The sequence below is a fragment of the Rhinolophus hipposideros genome (genome assembly GCF_964194185.1).
Source record: "Rhinolophus hipposideros genome assembly, chromosome: 4".
Lineage (NCBI taxonomy): Eukaryota > Metazoa > Chordata > Mammalia > Chiroptera > Rhinolophidae > Rhinolophus > Rhinolophus hipposideros.
This window is the reverse complement of record NC_138050.1, coordinates 5,356,704-5,380,409: the sequence shown is the minus strand read 5'-3', so window position 1 is coordinate 5,380,409 and position 23,706 is coordinate 5,356,704. Positions and strand designations below refer to the sequence as shown.

At 39.1% G+C, this 23,706-nt stretch overlaps 1 protein-coding gene across 2 annotated transcripts in view; it reads right to left on the bottom strand.

Annotated features, from left to right (window-relative positions):
- The window catches only part of UBL3 (ubiquitin like 3), a 62,693-nt gene that overhangs the window by 9,177 nt on the left and 29,810 nt on the right, over positions 1-23,706 (bottom strand). For both annotated transcript variants that reach the window (XM_081046242.1, XM_081046243.1), the window contains exon 2: positions 1,495-1,603. In XM_081046242.1, the coding sequence (XP_080902368.1) occupies positions 1,495-1,603 (109 nt within the window). The remainder of the gene's footprint in view (positions 1-1,494; positions 1,604-23,706) is intronic.

Genomic DNA, 23,706 nt, shown 5'->3' with positions numbered 1-23,706 from the left:
GATCTATGAATTCACAAAGACATATTCTTAGGGTCTGAAAGTCCTCTTCAAGAACTTCCAAATTGTGTTTTCATTTTAACGAGAATTGGAGATTATCTAGATAATTCAAATAATCACTTTACAACCCAGTACATGTAGCCGTGGGGTTTTAGTGCCCATGTATACGTTGAAGTTTAAGGCTGTCCTGGCGCCAATCCAGACTTCTTTAATCGTCAAGGGGCTCACCAGGAAAGGACAGAGGTTGACTTAACGTCCACGATCCATTCTTGCTGAGTGAAGGCTGCGCAGCAATTAGAAACATTATGTGAAAGCGGGTTTCGTGGGGAATGTGCAGATAACGGGGCCCTCACGCAGCAAGCAGGGGCACAAGCATGCCAGCTCAACAGCACCAAGTCGTGGGCAAACCGCGAACCAGCCTTAGCAAGGGACACCATCTGGCTGGCACGCTGATGCTGTTGTTTGAACACTACTGGTTTCAGACGTACGTTTGGATTTTCCTTGTAGACCTATTTGAGTTTTATGGTTGTAGGTGAGTTATAAGGATAAGAATTTTAATTGGGTTTTATGTTTCTATCTTTTAAAATAAAAATTATGATAAAAAACATTTAACTCAGCACTAGGGAATCTACAAGAATTTTCTTCCTCTAAAAGTGTTCCATATATTATTTAAGGTTGAGAGACACCGATCTAATTTATTCATTTCGCAGTATACACTGCGTTCTTTGTTGAAACAAGTCTTGTCCTTTACAAGTCCAAATGCTTTGGCGAACACAATGAAATGAAGTCAGCTGAAAGTCCTATCACTATGGTACGTGCCACAAAAGGGTCATGATGACGTGGGGCAAATTGAAAGGAAGAACATAAGCTAAAGACTCACTTTAGGATGGCAAGACAGTCTTATTACATAGAAAAGAACTGGAGAAAAGAAGGAATAACACACACACACACCACAATTTTGGTGTCATGGATACTGGCTTAAAAATACAAAGCATTAATGGGTTTTATATCTTCTTGACCTTGTAGTAGTTTACAGAACACAAAAGTTAACATGAATTAGAAATTAACTTTGTGTCAAACTCAATTTAAAACAAGCTATGTATAGAATAGACCGAAGAGAATGTATTATAATTTGTTAAAGACAGTTTTTCTTTCCTTTTGTGTCTTATAAATAGGTTTACTAATGTTAATGTGTGTGTGTGTGTTAGCTATGTTGTGTTTTTCTTTAAAAAAGTTTTTTTCATTTACATTAAGCAGCTCTAAATCAAACACAGGGACTCTGCACTGTGGCCCCTTTACCATCTTGAAGTGACGTAGCTGAAGAGCAAAATCTAGGGAAGGAGGCAGTAATTCCTGCTAACTTGGAGACTTGTACCCTCAATTAATTGTTTGCTCTTTTATATCTTATCTATTTATAGCTTTTTCAAAATGTTTGTGAAACAAGGTAGGGCATAAAGAATTAACATTATTTGTTCTCAAGAGAAAAACACCACTCACCCATGGGCCAGTTGTCATACACGTGCTTTGCAATGTCAGAAGCAGAATCATTGGGAGAAAACAGGAACTCTTTTGTTTTCCCACTTACCAAGATGAGGCGCAAATTTATCTGAAAGAAGACAATGATTCTTTTAATATAAATCTTGAAATTTTTAAAGTAATGAACAACTCAGCTTTCCATTTCACATTCCAAATTATTACTAATACCATTTTCTCATACTCATTTACTTAAATTCTGTAAAGTTTTTTTTAAAGAATGGGAATTTGATATATGATTTTACTTATAATATTTAATATATGGGTATATTTGCTTCAATAAATGAACATAGGCAAACCAAAATTCATTATTCTTTTAAATTTAGCTATCCCAACAATGTCCAGAATTGGACTTCTACAGGTTATCACAACACTGTAGAATACATATTTTACATTGAAAAACTAATACAAGTGGTGACCTTGCAAATTAAGAAACAAAAAAAAATTAGTTCATAATCTACTTCTTAGAAAAAATAGAGAAAATAAATTACATACAACTTTTTTATTCTATAAAAATTACTCAAACCTAAACAAATTAACCAGAAATTACAATTTTAAATAATTTTTTTATGGTTAACAGAGGAGTCAATAAATAGTAGATACTTTAATCCCAAATGCATGATCATGTATTTTCTTGGGAGAGGTAAGAGGAGTTATGTGTGACAAAGAATATAGATTCATTCACTGTCAGTGAAAAACCTAAGGCGAGTAATAGAATTAAAAATTTTGAGATCCACTGGTATTATATTTCCAAGTCAATATATATATATATTTGCTTATCTGTCATTCTTAACACATTTTCCAAAATGTTCACTTTTCAATTTTTATCTTTATCCATAATTAACTTGATATTATCTTTTTAAAACCGTGACATCCATTCACTTCCCTGTAAGTTACAGAAATACAAACATGGTTTTCTATACTTCTGGGCCTCTGTTAAAAGAGCAAATAAGATCTTCCTAAAAGTTGGATCCAGTCCAGAGCTGAGCCCTGGGACTAGTCTAGCTTCTTTATATATAAAGAACAGAGAATGTCATTGTGCCAGTTTGAATTGTGCCAGGTCCCAGGTCACCCAAGCTCTCATCTTCAGTTACCAATATTTTTTTTCCTCATAAAAAGAAAAAAAAAATACCAGGGCGACCGGTTAGCTCAGTTGGTCAGAGCACGGTGCTCTTAACAACAAGGTTGCCGGTTGGATCCCCACATGGGCCGCTGTGAGCTGCGCCCTCCGCAACTAGATTGAAGCAACTACTTGACTTGGAGCTGATGGGTCCTGGAAAAACACACTTAAAAAAAAAATACCAGAAAATCTTTTAAGACAGAAAAATCTACAACCAATAAACTGGTGCCAGCTGCAGCACCATCAACATACCAACACACCAGGTCACCGACTGACCACCATCATGGCCAAAGCCACTCCCAGTACCTCACCACTTTGAAAAAGTGCTGAAAGTTATAAAATATCTCTTTTAGAAAAACGCTACACACAAACAATTCTGCACTCAATGGGATGTGACCGGATTCCACATTAGATGGAGTAGAAACAGATTCCATATTAGAATCTGTACATTCTATCTCAACAAAATGTTTTTCAAAAGTTAAAAAAAAAAAGAAATCCATATTCCAGATGAAAAGCTGTTTCAATATGTCCAGTAAGAACGTCTTATTGCTTTCCTAACTAGAATAAAATCAGACCAGAGCTTAATACAGGAAGCGAAATGATGAAATCACACTGCTGTAAAGAAGTGATACGATCCAGAAACCCTGTAAGTTCTATTTGAACTAAATTCAAGGAGTGGTTTGCCAGAATGAATAAATTGTAAGAAAACACCACCTTATTTATTTCGTATAACAACAAGTAATGAGTGATTCTTAAAGTAAGGAACCCATCTTTACATGTGAAGCTTGCTTCTCACAGACACATCGCCATTCATGGCTGTCCCATTATGTGTGAATATTGATACACGTATATTATGCTCTGAACTTACATGGAATCTTCTAATGGCTACAAGTTACTGTATAAGGGCCCCTTAGTCATGAACGCCCAAGAACGTATGACCCTCGTAATGGTTCAGCCATATATGTTTAACGAGAAAGAAATATAACTGGATTCAACCTTTTTAAGAGTTATGTAAATAATACAAACCTACTATTTCTTGGAATTGTCTTTTTAAGTTTAAAATGACTTTCTATTAGGATTTTATTCAAATTACAATATTTAAAAATAATAAAGAAAAAAAAGACAACCTAATCCTTAGAAACTGTAATGGTGACATCAAAGCATATTTTAGATTTTCCCTAACATTCATCAACGTGGAAATGAAAAAATAAATGACCGTACATATTTACAATGGAAACCGGCACAGCGGTTAAATGACATGACATACAGATCTACGTGATTTGGCATGGAAAGGTGTCCACAATATATTAAGCAAAACAACATATGCATTCCACCCCATAAATACATAACACTAACAGGGTTCATTCTGTAAAGTTCTCAGTGTTTCCTATTTTAAAACTGGTAACATCACTACCACCAATAAGCTGATATTTCACTTTTGTATTTCAAAATAAATGGTCTAACGAATTTATGGTCCTCTAGATGCTCAGAATGTTGGACATTTGGGGGCTCTAGACGTGTTGACACAGGTTAAAAAATATTTTTAAAAAATGTTTACAGGTGGGCTGACCTTTTCAGTTTGACACAGACCCTCCCAATCAATCCCTACTTACTCACAGTGGCTTGCTCGGTACACTTACATACCTTCCTGTCCCCAGAAAACCTCTGAGTTTGTAACTCACGGCAGAGTTTGAAAGTGGCTTTGGACTACAAAATGAGAGCAAAAAGCAGGGTAAGATTTTAAAATCTAACCACCCCTCTGGGTGGAGAAGGGGGGAAATATGACAAATAACATAAATCTAAGAATTTATCAAATCTTATAGTTAACACTACCCCAAACTGATAATAATAAAGATTTTTCAGGAAACTTATGTCCCAAATTTAAAACAACAGTAATAAACCCACAAAATTAAAGTAACATATTGTGGGAAACACTTTCAGTGCCTGGCTCATAGGTGTTCAATATTTGCTAACACTTCAGCTTCTTTAGTTAAAGCTGCAAGCGGAAAGGTCAGCACTAAGATTCAAACCTGGGCTTTAGCATTCTTGGCATTTTCTCAAATGGCCGGCATCACGTATAGCGGGGCTGGATAACAGCGAATGTGGGGTAGTGATGCCGAGATGAGCACAGTTCCAAGGTGCAAACACCTCGACGTCTGGTTTCTCAGACCCTGCATCTTACTGGCCGAAACGTGCCACTTAGTAGGGCTCTAGGAAAAGTGAAATGAAGTGAGCTACCATATTAACATGTCTACTGTGCCTGGTTTTTAAATGAAGGTAAGATGGACTATTAACGTGGAGGGCTAGCAGTCAGTCTGGACTTGTTGCTGTGCTTATACCTACGTGACCACCTCACTCCTAGACTAGAAGCATGAATCTGCCTCAGTAAGCAGTCAAGTGTGCTCTAAAACAAAAAACTTTCATGCTGAAACTTTTCTCAAAGAAAGAGTTTATGGAGCCACATGCTAGCCAGAAAGGCCGGGTCCTGGGGTGTGCAGTCTAAGCCAGCAGCTGCAGGGCTGGGTGGACAGACAAACATGTCCCTGGGATGGATGGGGCTCTTTTATGCCAACAGTGTGGGGAAGAAAGATGTAGTTGTTTTGAAAGAATTGACATTGGCTATGGATAAAGGGGGTGGGAGGTGAGGCGGGGCCAGTTCTGGGATTGACACTGGCTATGGATAAAAGGGGTGGGAGAAAATGAGGCGGGGCCAGTTCTGGGATAGATGCAGAGTCCTAAGGAAAAGGGTTTGCTCCTTTGGATTGGCTGTGGGCAGCAGTCCGGAAGGTTGATGAGTAAGCAACCTTGGTGGTGGGCTATTCTCTATGGATAACTATAAATGGCCACGTGGAGGTTAATTGAAAGTTCCAACATCTATCTAGGAATGTAAGCTGACTTTGTTGGTTTCGCAGGCAGTTGCTAACTAAACCCTCTTGCCTCTTCCTTCCGGAAACCCTCTAGCCTGCAGCAATTTAGAACATCTCAGAATTTCTTTCTTGTATTTTCGGACTGTAATACCAACGGAGGAAAACACTGGATTCCCATAATTTCCTTTAGAAGAAATCTTGAAAGCAATCACCCAGATAAACATCTGAATGCACAGGTTGGTCAGTAGTTAATTAATTGATCCTATATTATAGTAAAAATCTTCTCAGGTTTATTCTGATAAATAACGTCAATTTCAGCTCTTCTCAGTAAATGTATGGCAATTCTTACAAATGTGAGCTAGTTTCCTTTAGAAGATTATGTACCAATTATTTAAGTATTTATTAATGAAAGAACTTTTAACTTACTTGAAGCCAAGCTAAGTCATAAAATACCTTAAAAGAACCTCTGCTTGTGAAGTAGTGGGATTCTTGACACATCAACGAGTTAAAAACAAGACTCCTATTAACAGCTTAAAATATGATACACTACACGTACATACTTGGCTAAAAACAAAACTATTCATCGGGACTCTGGATGACTTGATATGAGATGGAGCTCCTATTGCACAATAAAATTCCCAAGGGATGGAATTTAGATCACCCAAATGAATCACATATTTTATACTTACTTTTGAGGCAAAACAAATCAAAACAAAACCATTCCTGAGGTAGAACTACCATGATTGTTTCCTGTAGGAAAACAAGAACTCTTCCATGCATGTTATTTCAACCTTAAAAACAGTCCTCAAACAGCCATTTCTATTTGTTAGATTACATCAATTTGGAGATGTCCTCTAGTACTTCATTCAACAACAATTTGTCTTCACTTGGGTCAGAATAGAAAAAAATAGAAGGCAAGAGGGAGAATGAAAGATGGAATTCACTGGTGTGGTCTTTGGCCATAGAACAGACAAGGAAATATGGCTGTTTTCTACCAAGGGGACAACATGTCCACCACAAGAGGAGACCTCAACTTCTGCTCTGAGTCTTTGAAGAAGAAAATGAGTACTGGGGTCTCGACTTCACCTTCCAGGGGAGCACGTTTGCTTCTGTGGTGCTCAGCATTCCTGCCCTTTTTGTTAAAGGGCAGGCCAAGAGGCCAGTGGGAAAGAGGTGAGATTTTCTTCGCTAATCACTTTTCAAAAGCTCTCAATTTATCTCAAGGGGGTTACATACCGCATGATTCCATTTATATCATATTCTTAAAATGACAAAATTATGAGATAGAGAACAGATTAGTGGAGGGCCAGGTTTTAGAAGAGGGTGGGTGATGTGTACAAAAGGGGAGTCCAGGGGACCCTTGTGCTGGAAGTACTGTGTATCTTACTCTGGTAAGTGGTCACCTGAATCTGCACACATGATAAAACCGCAGAGAACAAAATACACACATACACAAGCAAGTGCACATAAACTAGAGGGACCCGAATAAAGTCTGTGGATTTCATCAGCGTCAATTTCCTGTTGTGGTACTGTCCTGCAGTCATGTAAGATGTTACCATTAGGGAAAAGTAGGTGAACGGTATATGGGATTTCTCTGTACTATTTCTTATAATAGCATGTGAAGCTATAATTATCTCAAAATAAACAATTTTTTTTTAAAAAAAGCAATACTCAACCTACTAAAAATGTCATGACATTATATGTCTGTCTTTACTTAGTTGCCTTATTTGCATTTGAAGATGAATAGTGCTTTTTAAAAAATAATATTGTATTAAAATAGCTACTTAATCTAGAAAAAAAGACACAACCTATCAGTGACTTATTTTGAGACAATGTGTGAATTTGAAAATAGATAAGCCTATTTTCTTCTTTTCTAGAGTTACAGATTTATAACTGGAATATTCTGAATTTTTGTTAAATGTTAAAGAAAAATGGAATGAAGGAGATGGGGTATGTGTTCTTTTTCCCACATCAGACTTATTTAAAACAAATCATTCAAACAACTGCAGTGCTGAAGTATGGTAATCATGTTTCGTAAACTTTCTTTTAGTCGTTCATTTATTCAGACATTGTCCAAAGCAGACACTGTGCTCAGTGTCTGGATTACAGAAGATTTAATAGGAAATCCCTTGAGGATTTCATAACCTTGGAGCTACGAGAGAGACACGGTCATAATTATGGTGCAGAGGGGTAGCTAGGATATAAAATTTTTAAGTGCTCAATAAATATTTGCTGAAAGAATCTTAAAAATAACAGAAAGGGGAGCCTGTGGGTCTGAGATGACAGAGCAGTCTGCGTGGCAGTGAAGCAAGACGCCAACGCTAGCAGCCCGCCCCTGTGGGCAGCTTACTCTCCTTCAGGTACTGCGCTCGGTTGTTACCCCGCCTAGTCCGGCTCTGAGGCAGGTGTTACTGCCCCATGTTAGAGCTGTGGGAATGAGTTTAGAGACTTTAGTAAGTGGGTAAGCTGAGATTGGAACCCAGGTGTGCTAATCACACAACACCTGGCGGTCAGCACTCTGCTAGCGTGAACCGGGGGCTCCAGAAAACTCCTTCCCACGGGCTCATCATCACTGTCCACTAGCACCGTGATCACGTCGGCCTCACTGTGCTCCAAGCCCAGGGACCCGCTTTCGGTTCTGCAAGGCCTTCCTCCTGCTGGACATTTGCTCCCCCACCCTCCCCAATGCATACACTGTCTAGCTTATAATATGCTTGAGAGGGACGGCAGAAATAAATCCTCCCGAGCCTAATCATCCTGGATAAAATAATGAAACTAATTTTTTTTTTAATCGTCGGAAAAGAATTTCAAAATAGAGTTCGAGAAGCCAAGAAAGCATTCCTATTCCCCACTGCAAGGGAGGAGCAGTCTTATCTGTGAAGCGTTATATAAGGCGCCCATGAAAACATGTTTTAACCTCTACGAAAATACACCTGAATTCTTGGCTATGAATTTACTTGTAGTATGGAGTCGTAAACTAAGGTACATTGAGATTTGCTAAATGGATTAAAACAATAGACTTTTTCTACATTCTTTTTAGCATTTCGTATGATATTGATTCTAATACACAGAGGGTGCCAAAAAAATGTGTATACATTTTAAGAAAGAAAAAAACTACTAAAATTGTAATACTCAATAACAAAAGGTGAATACAAGTCACGTTTGACTTCTGCAATTACAAGAGGTGCTCAAAGTGGTTCCCATCAGCGTCCAGACACTTCTGATTACGGTGAACTACTGCTTCAGCGACGCTGACCAAAGTGTCCACTTGTACATGTTTTTCTGGCACCCCCGGTGTATGAAACATTAAATCTTTGTAGGTAAAAACTCAGTGTGATTCCTTATTTTTAATTGTAGAAACACTTATGTGAAAGATAGGTAAATAGGAGGTCAGAAATCTCTGGCGTAAGTTCTTAAGTAAAACTTTTACGTCTTATTTTACTTGAAATGTGAATTTCCAGAACATTTAACTCATTTTAAAATATAGGTGAAGAACTATATTCTAAAACAACATTTAATGCTTTTTAAGTTATATGAACTGTCAACTAATTTATTCATTAAATTATTTTTTGAGCACTGAACATGAAGCTGCTGGTTTATAAAAATGAATGAACAGTAATAGTCAATTAGCCTGCTTGCTTTCTATATAGATTGATTTATTTTTCTCATCAATGAAGAAACAAAGAAAATACTGGGGTTTTCTAAGTACAATTCAGAATCAAGTAATGTAGCTCTAAACATATACAACAGCATTTAGTGCCTGGCACATAGTAAGTACCTAATTAGTTATTATTACAAATTATCTATCATCATCAAAAACATCATCAGTTTAGTAAATCACATAATACTAATTATATAATGCTCTTTCTTTAAATACCTTATAATGTATATTGACTTTAAAATAGGTTTGGACAACCCAATTAAAAAATGGGCAGAGGACTTGGGGAGACATTTCTCTAAGAAGGACATACAGAAGGCAAGAAGACATATGAAGAAATGCTCAACCTCACTAATCATCAGAGAAATGCAAATAAAAACCACAATGAGATACCACCTCACTCCAGTCAAAATGGCTATTATCAATAAATCAACAAACAACAAATGCTGGCGCGGATGTGGAGAAAAGGGAACGCTAGTGCACTGTTGGTGGGACTGCAGATTAGTGCAGCCACTATGGAAAACAGTATGGAGGTATCTCAGGAATCTGAAAATGGAACTACCCTATGATCCAGTAATTCCACTCCTAGGCATCTACCCGGAGAAATCCAAAACTCCAATTCAAAAATCTGTATGCACTCCTATGTTTATTGCAGCACTTTACACAATAGCCAAGATATGGAAACAACCAAAATGCCCATCGGTAGATGACTGGATTAAGAAGCTGTGGTACATTTATACAATGGAGTATTACGCAGCCATAAAGAAGAAAGAAATCTTATCATTTGCAGCAACATGGATGGATCTAGAGAACATTATGTTAAGTGAAATAAGTCAGAAAGAGAAAGACAAGTACCATATGATCTCACTTATATATGGAATCTAAAGAAAAGACTATGTGAATGAACTAATCAGAGTCAGTTTTGGGGACGCAGAGAAAAAACCGAGAGTGGTTAGATGGGTGTGTGGGAGGGGGTTGGGGATAAGGGGAAAGGTGAAGGGATTTGGAAGCAGCTGGTAACCACAAGATGGCCTCAGGGTTTTTCTTTTGAAAATTAATTTGGGGAAGGTATTCTATAATGTTGTAAAGATTTTGTTGGGTATCCGATGGACATGCGTCCTATTTGGGAGACCACCTCAGGGATACTGTGGATACCTGATCATGGCATTGTACATCAGAAGCTAAACATTAATGAATGCCAACTATAATTTTATATATATAATGTGATGGTTCAGTGTGAGGTCGGAGGGATAGTGGATGGGGGGAGGGGGGTTCACAGTATGAGGGATATAAATGATGAACGTCTAAGTATTACCTTGTTTTGTACACCTGAAACTAATAAATAAATTAATTAATAAAAAAAAAAAAAAAAGAATAAAACAAAAAAAAAAAATAAAAAAAAATAAAATAAAATAAAATTACAAGATAGGTAAAAAAAAAAAATAATAAAAATAAAAAATAAAAATAAAAAAAAAATAAAATAGGTTTGGAAAACTTTGATACAATTAAAATTCCATGAGAAGACTGAACATTATTTTCTTGAAAATACTTGCAAATTATTCTTAAAATTATATATATTTTTTCAAGTTCCAAATCCTGTAAACTTAAAAACACGTTGGTTTTGAAATTAAATTATGGTTCTGTATCACATTGAAACCTGACTATAGGGTATCCCTTTAAAACTTGCACATTGCATACAAACTAGCTTTAACCAGATTCAATATGCAACAGTAGCAGTCTAATTTCCTATACATGCTAGTAACGAAATAGCAAATTTGAATGAAACCAAAGCGCTCTCCAGGGGACTGTGACTTGTATCTAGGGAAACCTTTGTTGTGAGGAGCATTTTTAGGTCTTATGACTCACTTAATTAAGAACAACAGTTCAGTACAATTGTTTCTGCCAACCAAGCATGACGACATTAAATTATAGATAGGAGAAAGGGAACTAACTGGCAAGGGTAAAGCGAAAGAGAGGATGACACTGGGGAAGGGAGAGAGTAGCCTTTTCTATATGCATAATACATTTTCATGTATTTCAAGATGATGACACTTCTCTCTTCCATTAGTGGAAATATGATAATGTGAGTTTTTGGCTAAGAGCCTGAATCTTTGTGGAAGGAAACTAATATTTATTGCATATCAACCATGTACCAGAAGTTTCCCTTCTGGTTTGAGTAGTTCTAGCACATATCATTATTTTGGCACCTACGTTGGAGTACTTGCTCTTCTCTCTAATCACCTAACCACTCCAATCAATCCAGGTAGGACACAGGATAAATCTTTTAGATGTCTATACTTGTAGTTGTCTAAGCTTTGCCGTTATTTGAGGCTCTGCCCCATTCCCTTTGAGCTCGGTGTTCGCCCTTTTGCTGTAGGTGTTAATTATCAGATTCTCTCCTTCCTACTTTTTATGCTATTATCAAATTCTGAGTGCTAATTTAAATTTCATGTCCTTTACAATGGTCCTCAGTCACTCAACTTTAAGACTGGAACCAGTCTCCGAATTCATCCAGTTCATGGGCAGTCAGGCAACAGAGAAAAGGCCCTGAGGGGCTAGCTAGTTAGTGGCAAAGCAGACAGGAACCCAGGCTTGCTTTCTCCTCCATCAGCACACCTCAGTGTCTTCCCAAAACACCCTCTCAAGCTCTCCCTAGATCTTTCTAAATATTGAATTCATGTCTTATTCAAATAGCCACTTCAGAAGGGCTTGCTTTTCTCTTAGGATTCATGCAACTTTTGAGAAAAACACTCCTTCATCTGCTACATACTAACTAAAAAGTAATCCTGCCTTTCTTTGAGTGATGGAACTTACAGGGAATATAAGTAAATGTTAAGAGAAAAATAGTTCTTTACTGTGAAATAAGCTTGAACATGCCAGGTTAAAAAATTCAAAGGAGACGCCTGCCAAGAGCCAGGGGCGGGATAATGGGGGGTCATTGTTGAAGGAGCAGTTTCAGGCTGCCAGATAGACAGTCCTGGACGAGGATGGTGGTGACGGCGGTGCGACATGAGGAATGTCATTACTGCCACTGAACTGTACGCTTAACCATGGTTAAGATGGTAAATTATGTGTATTTTACTACAAACTAGAAACCAAAACAATTTTTACAAAAAAAATTTCAAAGTTTCTTTACTGAAAAACTTTTCAGAATCTTCTATAGGCCAAAAAGAATTTGTGAGTCTCCAAGGGGACCAGAGCCTGTACTGGAGTGTTCAGGACTGGTCCACTTTCAGCTGATACTTCCAGAGATTGAACACACAAATGTTTGCTAAACAAGGTGCTGGGCCAGATGCTCAGACCATACAAAGATGAACAAAACAGTCACTAACTCTGCAGCACTCTGGGTTTGCTCTAAAGCTCTGGGTCACCTCAGGAGCCAGTGGGGCCAACCCAGGCAGGTCACTGAAATTCACGTTTGTTTACTGATTTTCACATTTGCTGGGCATAGTGCCTTGATAGGCAAATAATGGAAAATCAGCCACCAGTCCTATGGCACAATATTTTATCATAAAAATTGTTGAAACAACTGTAATTAAAATAATCTAGTTACACCTATTGTTAGAGGATGTCAAAGTGACTTTCCTCTTTACAGAATAACTGTGAATTAAATATCTGTGTTACTGTTGTTATGAAAGGACAGGCTATACGCAGAGATGGTCTTTAATATTAGACTAAAATTCGTCTAAGATGGACACCTTAAAAATACACAACTGATAAGACTTATCTTTCCCGTATACGTTTTTAAAAACATGAGAAAATAGTTGAGACTTGATGCTATGGCTAGAAAATAATATTAATGTGTACACTGCCCTATGCGAAGGAATCCCGTGGTTCTCTGCGGGGCAGTCCTGGCTGACTGTTAAAGTCCCTCCAGCTCCAATATCACATGGTCAGCATTCAACAAAAAGGGCATGTGATTTAGAAATATAATGATTTTACTGTGTATAATAAAAATACACGTAGATACATAAACATTCAGTAATGACCAATCTGTTCCTATTAATCACACTTCACATTTGAATAGAGGTGGAAAGATTTAAACCGCTGCCTTCATTTCCTCATCACTCACTACGTCTTACCTTCAATGCCCGCCACGCCAGTGCCTTTTGAAGCCACACTACTGAACTGCACTCTTAAAGGTCACTTACGACCACTTAAAAAAAAAAAACAAATGAAACAGCTTCTTCTCATTTCTCATCTTCCTTAGTCTCCCTGCAACATCTGACACAGTTTAATTCTTTCCTTCTTGAAAATCTTTCCTTGCTAGGTTTCTGTAATTCCCCAATGTGTTTTCTGGAATACCGACTGGCCTCCATGAAGTACTCTGGGGGAGACGAGGGTTCAGTGATCAGATAAGTCTGCAAAACATTATTTCATATATTCCACTCTTGGAGACTCGCCATGTATGTTAACATATTAAATACCCAGAGAATTCTTGCAGTGAACAAACTCATTTAATTTTACTCAGCTGCAGCATTTAACCACAGAACCAATTTCTTTGCCATATTCCCTGTTGCCGCACCACAGGTCTCGTGTTTGGTAAAAGGTCTGGGGAATCTATTCCTGCTTCTTTGATCCTCTCTGTTGGTTGTTTTTTTCCCCATACTCCAAATGCGGGCTTTCAAAGGTTTGCTCACCAGTCCTTTCTTTCCCCAATGCTCTATCCTTGGGAGGCCCTATCCACGCCGGGCTCCAACCGCACCTACGTGGGGCAGTCCCCACCTCGTCCTCCGTGGAGCAGCGCTTTTCATTTCCCCAGCTGCCAGCTGACCACTTCTAACTGGACAGCCAGCTCGCGCCTCACGCCGGCATGTTTACATTTGCACTTAGTTCTCCCCAAATAACAGGTAACCCTCCTGACTTACTGTTTCTGCTCAGCTCTCCTGGCTTTCCAGTCACTGCAGCCCGAAAGCTCAGTCATCCTTCACTCTGCGCTGTTCCTAGTCTCCCCTTCCTCCGTTACTGAACTCCTCCAGACTGTCTCTCACCCCCCTCCATCCTGCGCTCGCCGCATACCCCCACGTCCCGAACTGTCACTGTGCTACGGACAGGGAGCTAACAGTCCTTCCCGGGTCGCAGAGGCGCAGACGGGCCTGCCAGCTCCCTGCTGTGGACGGCGCTCTGGGGCACCGAGGTGAGAACGTCTGAAGACACACGGTTCACACCGGACTTCTCAGTCCGCTCCCACCACGAGCACCGCCCTCCCCAAATCTCTGCTCCTCCCAGGATGTCCTCATTCTACACCCTACCCGGCAGGAGTCACAGGAACCACTGAGGTGCTCAGGCCTCCTTCGAAGCCTACAGGCCACTCTGGCCCACAAAGCTCGCTCCCCTCACTCTCCATCCAACGGGGGGCCTGTGGGGGCGCGCGGCGCGTCCACATTTATTAGCCTGGGGCAATTCTGATTCACGTTTGTTGTCTCCCTTTTCCTCTCAGAAGCATCTCAGACAATAAATTATAAAGCCATCCTAGATATATATATATATATACACACACCATATCATTTACTGAAGCAAGAGATAGTTTATGTGTCTTAACTCTTGATGGTAGAAAAGCAATCTTAAAACTCCTTATTGGTTTTTTTATTTCAGAAGTTGCTAACTTGTATCAACAAGCAATCTCTTACATGCTGGTTACAGAACAATTTTGGAGATAAGGTGCCTTTGGCTGTGTTTTTGTTTCCCAATTAAATCCTGCTTTAGATTAAAAGAGGAAAAAATGCATTTTAAATTAATTCATGTAGTTAACCTCATATAGTTAACTATGCCTGAAAAAACAGTAGGTATTTACTATATGGAAGATGAATGAATAACGTACCAGGATTTTCCCGACTAGAGCCAACATTCCTAAAATATTACAATAGTGTGCACGTACCAGGATGCTTTAGGTACAACAGGAAGCGAATCTACCAACAATTACCGAGAAAAAAATGTCCCGTAACAGTTTTTACTGGTATACACAGCTGTGTGATGACAGACTCACTATTTTCCACACACAACTATCATGGGACACAAGCCCTGAAACAGACCACAGTGATAATGAAAAAGGTGTCCTGAAGAGGGAAAGAAGAAAAAGCCATTTAAAAAATCATCCTCGTCTTTACATTACGTTTGTCAGTCAGCTCATAATTCCAAGTGAGAGCCAGCTCTCCTGTTTAAGAAGAAGACACTGTCTGGCTCTGAAGAAGGCGGCTGTCTGGGCGCCTGTGTCTGAGCCCCATTCCGCTGGCACGGCCGACACCCATCAACCTGTGCCTCGTGATACTGTCCCTTAGGGGTGCCCCTGATAGCGCAACCTCATGTGCTCTCATATGCAGGTTCTCACTCAGAAATCAATGTCTCTGGAACATCATGAACTCTTACTTGAATCCAATTGTTTTATTAATTATTGTTTATTCAATTTTAAAATCCTAATAAATAATTTATCAGCTTCCGTAGGATTAGCACAACTTATTCAGCAGCAGAGCTCTGGACAAGCAGGGAAGACAGGAAAATGTGATAAATGCATCAACATCAGTATACAATATTAAACACAATTACCAGTAAAACACAGTGTAAAATTCAGCATCTACGCAGGACACGTCATCCAAGCTAAGAATGCTAATTAACATCACAACCGAGTACTACTGATTGGAGGTGAGTGCATCACACTATTCATTAAAAAAACCCTGAATGTTCATAAAAAGTTGTTACAGGATATAAGTCCAGCAGCATGAAAACATTTAGTACTACAATACAGAAAGCACAACAAAAGGCAGCAGATGGATTCAAAGACGGGAAATAGAGAACCACAGTCAAGTACAAATTGAAATTAAAAGGAAAAATTTTACAAAAGGAGAAAAACAGATGAACTCCTGGGGGAAAAGTAAACGATGAACAGCAAAAGAAGGAATATTTATAAACAGGAAACACTATTATGAGCAGATCAGACAATTATCTAAAGACATGGATGTGAAAAGGCCAGAATACATTGCCAGAGAAACAATTCAAGAACTAAAGGACCCTGGCACCAAATTAAAACAATAGTACATTGTACTTTTTGTAAATTTCAACTTAGGTTTTGAGTTAAAGAAAAATCATCTCAAGTTATAAAGAAAGCAGAAGATAGTTACAAATCCAAATAAATCGGTGCAGATAGGTTCAGCCTAACAACCCTCTTGCTTGGACTACACGCGGAGCGGTGTTCTAGTGTTCTTATCAGTGAAACAGCCTATGCTTGTGTCTATCAAACACAACTGCAGGAATAGGTGAGGAATTTCAGAAATTGCTAACTTGTATCAACGATAACTCTGAAAAACTAATACCATAAAACAGATATGAAAGTCTGGTAAAGATATTTAATGAGTTTCTGGACCTCTCATTATAAGAACTAATGACAATGTTTCCATCACTTTCATTTATAATTTATTATTAGGTTTTCTTTTATTTTTAGAATATTCATGACATTAACGTTTGAACAATTACCAATCCCTAAGGTACTGTCCTTACTCTATCTTCACAGTTTTAGAAAGTATGACTATGGCATAAATGCTTTCTTAAGGAATATAATAAAATTATTTTCCCCAGTTTTTTTCTAAAGCAATCCAAGGATGCTCAGAGTAAATCTGTAATAACACTGCACACACACCTACATGCAAGTATCCATGCTCACTTGACCTTGTCTGGCCTTGTTTAGTCACATTTGTCAGGTGAAAACTAAGTACCCAGGTAAACGTTAATTTTAGGGAATACAATAATGATTCTAGAAATCAGAAGAAGATATGAAGAACACGGATTCTTCAACAAGAGAGGCTGCTGGTGCGTATGATTTTAAATGGTATTTTTATCACAACTATTTCTCCATAGCTACTCAGTGACCAGGTTTTATTAATTTGTTCCTTCTGCAGTGTTTACTGCATCTATCCCCTTCCCCCATTCATCGTCAACACCCTCGTCTGGACCCTACCGCTAGTTAAGTAATCTACTCAGAGGTCTTCCCGGGCATTCTGTAAACTCCTCCGCCATGCACCTCCCTCTGGTTAATCCTGTGGTACTGTGACTCATCCAGGCAACAGCCATTTGTCAGGCACTTATCATGGGCCTACGGTGTGAATGCTTACATAGTCAAGACCTACAAAAGCAACAGAAATTGGCAGGTAAACTTCTACATGTGCTTCTGAGGTCATGAAATCGGTTATGCATCTGATTGGCTGATTATATATTCTTGCAGCAGTTGTGGGAAAGAAATAATTGCATCCGGACTACTAAAAAAACGGTAGAATTCTACGCAAATTACTGTTGTGATTATTACCTACTGGAGCCCAAACAGTCTTTCCTTGGCACTCCTAAATAATAAAACTGCAAACATTTGTTTCACATTCAAGTATTCAGACTATTCACTCACGAATGGAGTCAGTGACTTTGATCCCATACATGTAAGTGTTTATGTGCACAGGACCTACTCCCTTCCGAGAACAATTCTGTTATTAATGGCTTTAATTCAGCAAATACTAAATAATTTGGACTCTAACCAATTCTAATGTATAAATTTTTATGTCCCAATGCTTCATTTGTAAATCCATTGTAACCTGGATTACATTTCTATAGAAAAAAGGCAGTTAGCTTCCCAGGGAATCCCTAAATCTATTTAATCTAATAATATGATTCAAGTACACCGACCATGCAGTGCAGAGCAGCAATGATTAATAATCACGAAGACATAGAGCTCTGACTATGTGCTAGATTCCTTTAGGTATTCTGCATTCACAGACTCATATAACCCTCCCCGAAACCCGAGGGGAAGTTACTACCATGAAGCCCATATTCAGAGAGGAGGAGGCTAAAGCAGAGACTGAATAACAGGCCCAGGGGCCCACAGCTAAGAAGTACCCAGCCAGGCTTCCATCCAACCCTGGCTCCAGGGCTGTGCTTTTTAGCCACTATATCCAATTGGCTGTAACCATTAAAAGTCTTAGTTTATTCAGCCTGCAGAGCATCCAAATTTTTATTAAGGACATCATGGCTTTACTTCAAATGACGCATCACCAAATTGTTATTATTTAATGAATTGCTCACATGTGTATATATAGAATTTACTTCAGAATCAGTCTTTACGGTCACAGTCCTTGGGTAAGCCGAAGCATTTGGACTGCCATTTGCCTCCAGAATATATGCTTCCTAAATTAAATAAATCTGAGTTGTTCTGACTTTAAAAACAAACAAACAAACAAACAAAAACAGAAAACACAAATCTCTTGGATAAGAAGTGAATTGTAAGGGCAAATACTGCCATAACTTCTACTAATCATTCCAGAAATATATTGAATTAACTTTTGATTCCAGTTTTTGGTGTTGCCTTGTATGCTATACTTAACTGGGGGCAGGGTTATAACTTGGTTATTTTCAGCTTTCATTTTCTATAAACTTCTCTCCACCACTACTCTTGGCAAGAAATCCTGATAGCACCATCTCCTCAGCCCAAGAAACAAAGAGTCAAAGAGACTACTAACATAGGTTTAAACCAGAAAGATTCATCGGTGTGTGTATGCAACTAGTTTTAGACTAGTTTTTCTGGGAAAACAAGAAGACTAGGGCAGGAGTGAGGGGCGGGAGGCTGAAGAGAAGTTTGTGATGATTAAACTAGAGGGAAAGAAATAGAGGGAAAAGAAGACAAATCTCTCAAAAGACCAGGTGTGAAATGGGAACTATTTGTTGACCCCATAACTTGCAGACAACTGAGGGCCACTATCCTGGATCTTTCTGTCACTGTGTGTGGGAGAAGTGGAAATCAAACCTTGCCCTTGGCCAAGGGTAAGAGAACAGACCGCCAGGCAACTCCCCTTCAGGCAGACAGCAGTGGACACACAGCTGTGATCACACTATCTGAACCCTCCAACTGGAGACAACACCTCCTTCTCCGTTGACTTGCAACTTGACTTTAGAGTAATCAGATCTGTCTACAAATGATCTGTAATTTCTTCTGGTATTCTTGAAACTGCACTTCTTACAAGTAAACAACTTGCCTAGTATTGCTCCAAGCCAACTACTGGTCCAAGCCCAAGCTAAACTGAAACCCCAAGGTCTCTACCAACTAAAAGCTTCCAATGAGACATAAAATCAATCCTGAGGGTCATTTTTTAAAAGTGTACGAGTGGTAGTAATGGTGGTTGATGCTTTGTTTTTTAAAAGAAATAATTTTAAAGTTTTTATTTTCAATGGCATCAAAAATAATTTAGTTCTGCTGTTCAACTCATAATAAAGACAAGAGGCAGCAAACAGAACAGAAGACAAAGACCCACTGCAAAAGAAGAGGCATGCTAGAGCTGGCCTAATGGAAATAATTGGGGGGTAAAAATGCAGCCACGTGCTGAGAGGCAAAGACGTGAGTTGCTTTGGAGCCTTGGAGGTAGCATTTGCAGCAGAGGTAGTTTTTGTACACAGAAAATACTAGTTAGAAGTTTACTTCAGTTTTGGCTTATTAAATTAACATTTGATTTATGAAAGTTACAAATTCAAAAAGTAGTCCTAGCTTTTAATTTTTATTCAATTTACAAATCTGTCAGAAATGTATCACTTATCAATAGCTTTTGATTAATTCCTTATATTTTTAAACTGCAATTACACATGGAATAGATTTCTTTCCTTTTTAGATATTTCAACTACCTGATGGAAAATCTTTCCAATCACTTAATGTTTATAAAACTAATAAACTTTTAAAAATGGTGAACCTTAAATTCTCGTAAATATTACAGAAAGTAAATAAATTTGGGTATAACCTAAAAACTGTAAGCAAAATCAACTCAATTACTTATTTTAAATCGGAAGTACACTGACCAGTAAGTACACAAAAAATCTCCGCACCCTTTAGTCAGTCGTCAGAGAAATAAAAGATAAAACCACAGTGAGACAGCCTTTCAAACCCACTAGGATTGCTGTATCAGGAGACTACAGGTGTGGTGGGCTGGCGTCCTCAGTCGCTGCTGGTGAGGACGAAAGGGTGCGGCGGCCCCGGAAACAGTGCGGGGGGGCCTCAGGATGCCAAACCCAGCTTCACCCTGTGATCCAGCGACGCCGGTCCTAGGGGTGGCTGATTCTCCGTACTCACAGCAGTTCCGTTCTACAGAGTCCTGTGAAGCCTGAAGGAGAGAATACTGAACCACACTACCTTTTCTGGGGGAAATAGAGGGTTAGGTTGTGAGCCTGTGGTCGCACAACATTTTCATCAACCAATCAATACATCACCTTAAACAGACATTTGTACAAGTCAAGAATTGGAATTCCATTGAGCCTGAATGTAATTGAATCTCTAGTTTATAGGAAAACTGAGGAATAGGGGAAGAAAGAAATAAAATGACACTATGAAAAAGCAAAACTTAGAGAAATCCAACATGTAGTACATCTTACAGGACATGTGTCCAGTTCTTCCAACAAATCAAAGGCACAGGAAGAGAGAAGGGGGGTACAGTGGGAATTATGAGAATAAAACACATTTAAGTGACTAATCAGATGCAATGTGCAAACCCTTTTTAGATCTCAATGTGAACAAACCAACTATTAAGTAAAATCAAGGAAATCTGAATATGGACTGGGGATTAAATGTCACGAAGGAGTTACTCTTTAATGAAGTCATGATTATATATATATTCTTATCTGTCAGAGAGTCATACCTAAGCACTTAAAGGGGAAATGACAAGTATCTGGGATTTGTTTTAAAGTACTCCATGAAAACAATAGGTGGGGGGTGGGGAGCGGCTGGATGGCTCAGTTGGTTAGAGCGTGAGCTCTGAACAACAGAGTTGCAGGTTCGATTCCCACATGGGCCAGTGAACTGCACCCTCCACAACTAGACTGAAGACAACCAGCTGCCGCTGAGCTTCCGGAGGGGAGACCGGATGGCTCAGTTGGTTAGAGTGCGAGCTCTCAACAACAAGGTTGCCGGTTCAATTCCCGCATGGGATGGTGGGCTGTGCCCCCTGCAACTAAGATTGAAAACAGCGACTGGACTTGGAGCTGAGCTGTGCCCTCCACAGCTAGATTGAAGGACAAAGACTTGGGGCTGATGGGCCCTGGAAAGACACACTGTTCCCCAATATTCCCCAATAAATCTTAAAAAAAAAAACAATAGGTGGGGAGGATGGTGGTAAATAGGTGAACAAGAGCGGTATATGTGGTTAATTGTTGAAGCTTGGTGAGGCAGGTACATAGGGGTACTTTAGACAATTCTACTTTTATGAATGTTTGAAACTTTCTATAATGAAATGTTTTTTAAAAATTATAATTATAAGGCAGTCTTATTACTCTAAAAAGTCAAAATCTCTTAACTATGAAAACTACATATACTGCCAAATATGAAGAGATTGCTTATTTGTGCATTCTTTTTAAACTTAATTCTGAATCTTCCAGGATGTAAAAGATATTTGTCTAATAAAACAATGATATCATCACGAACAATTTTGGAAAATCTTGCCCATGACATTTTTCAGGTTACTTCTCAGCTGCTCAGCCTTCAGCATCCGAGTCCTTCCCGGGAGAAGGATGAATTCCTGCCTGAAACTGCAGCCGCCAGGCTGGGTGTGTCTTTTATAACTCTTGTGTCAGTGCCTCCGTAACTTACAGGAGGAGACGGTCCCTCAGGGGCCTGCCTCCAACCTAAACAATGTCTCAGTGACCTCCGAACAAGGCACTTGACAGTCATCAGCCAGAAAGTTGTCAAAAAGTATACACAAAGCACCCATGTTTGCAATCAACAATTGCAATAAAAATATGAAAAAGCTTTCAAAATAACCAAAGATCCATCTGGTAGCAGTGGTGCCTTCGCCTTGGGTGGGACAATGTGAGCGACCATATGTAGAGCTCTGACCCTTCGATTCAAGTGTATTATATTAATGGGTATATTACCTAATTTTTTTGCCTATGCAAAGAAATCTATAACCCGTGCTCAGTTGGTTACAACAATGGCATTTATTTGAATCTCAAATGTATAATGTAAATGTCTTCCCATACAACTATGCAAGAACTTCTAACTTGGCAGAATATGCCCCTTTTCATATAGTTCCTATCTTCAGGCCACAATTCTTTTAGGTGATAAAACAGCAAGTGATTTAATCTTGGATTTTTCTCATGACTTGGTCCAAATTCTGATCACAACTGGTAAGGCCATTCCACTGAAAGGTATTATTTACAGATTCTTTCGCTTTTTCATGAGGTACTGTTCTAAATCCAGCTTCTATTACCCAAGGGTTTCACAGTCTAGATTTTGGGAAATTACAGGAAGATTTTAGGAAAAAACTTGAGGGCAGGAACTGCCTGTCATGTAAGGGAACACGGTTTGTGAAGAGTCTCTTTTCTTTCACCACCGACATTTCAATTACAGCGCCGTGGAATAAACAATTCATGTATTTGTAAGTTATTTACAAATTAATTAGTAGAAATACCTTATGAAAACACCCCAACTAACAGGCTCTAAAAAAAAAAATTTCTTAACACATTTTTCGTATGCTCCGTTATTTTAGCGCCTGTGTTCTGTTGGTTTGTTTTTGTGTCCCCATCAAAACCACATTTCTTCAGGTCAGGAAAAGGAAAGGAGAGCTAAAAGTATGTGCTAGGCATTTTGCTAACTTGTGAAAGAAGCATACGCTGACAGCAAAGACAACAGGCGGAGCAGTGAAGCATGTTTGATTTTGAGGCCGACAGGCAGATCCTTAGAACTACAGAAGTGTCATGTTTCTCTACGATGTTTCCACCAAAACACCGTCATCTTCTTCAAGGTCCCCTAACACATTTACGTACGTCCGTCGGCCAGGGCAGTGCTGGAGACAGAGTGGCACTCCTCTAATTCCACATGACGTTCTCCAATCCAGTTTAAAGCCTGTAATTTAATTTACATCACACAGCATCGCCTACACGCACTCGGGAGGCACTTCAGTCACTGTTACTTTGTTTTGGCTACTGCAAGGTCAAATAAAATAAGTACGGACATTCACGGGAAATCCTAAGACCTGAAAGTGCTGTTACTCTCATACTCATATAAGTGGTAATTACCTTCAATTAAATGAAATGGCTGCCCTTGATATGTCCTTTTCCTAAGCTTGCTCAATTATTTCCAACCTTATACATATGCAGTCGGCCATACATTTCAGCCTATAAATCCAGTGAGTGCTAATTAAACATGTAAGTTATCTCTCCTTGGTTAGACTGTAAACTCTTCAAGGGCAGGAGTCACTACGCTTTCTGCGCCTGTCTTTACTTCCCTCTACTTCCTGTCACCATTACCTGTTTTCACAGTGGGTATCTGTGGTCCCATTATTACATGTCCTTAACGAAGGCCCAGCACAGGTTCTGAAGCAGCTCATCACCCTCCCTAATGTGCGTCAATAAAATCATCAGGGGGCCATTAGCGAGGAAGAGAAAACTCCCATGGTTACCAGGATCAACAAGGCTGTCTCCACCAAACCACAGCAACTACTGAAGAGCTGACCCTGCCAGGAGCAGCTCCAGCCTGTGCGCCTACAAACAACCCTTACTCCAAAGGCAAGGGCCTCTGAAGGTCT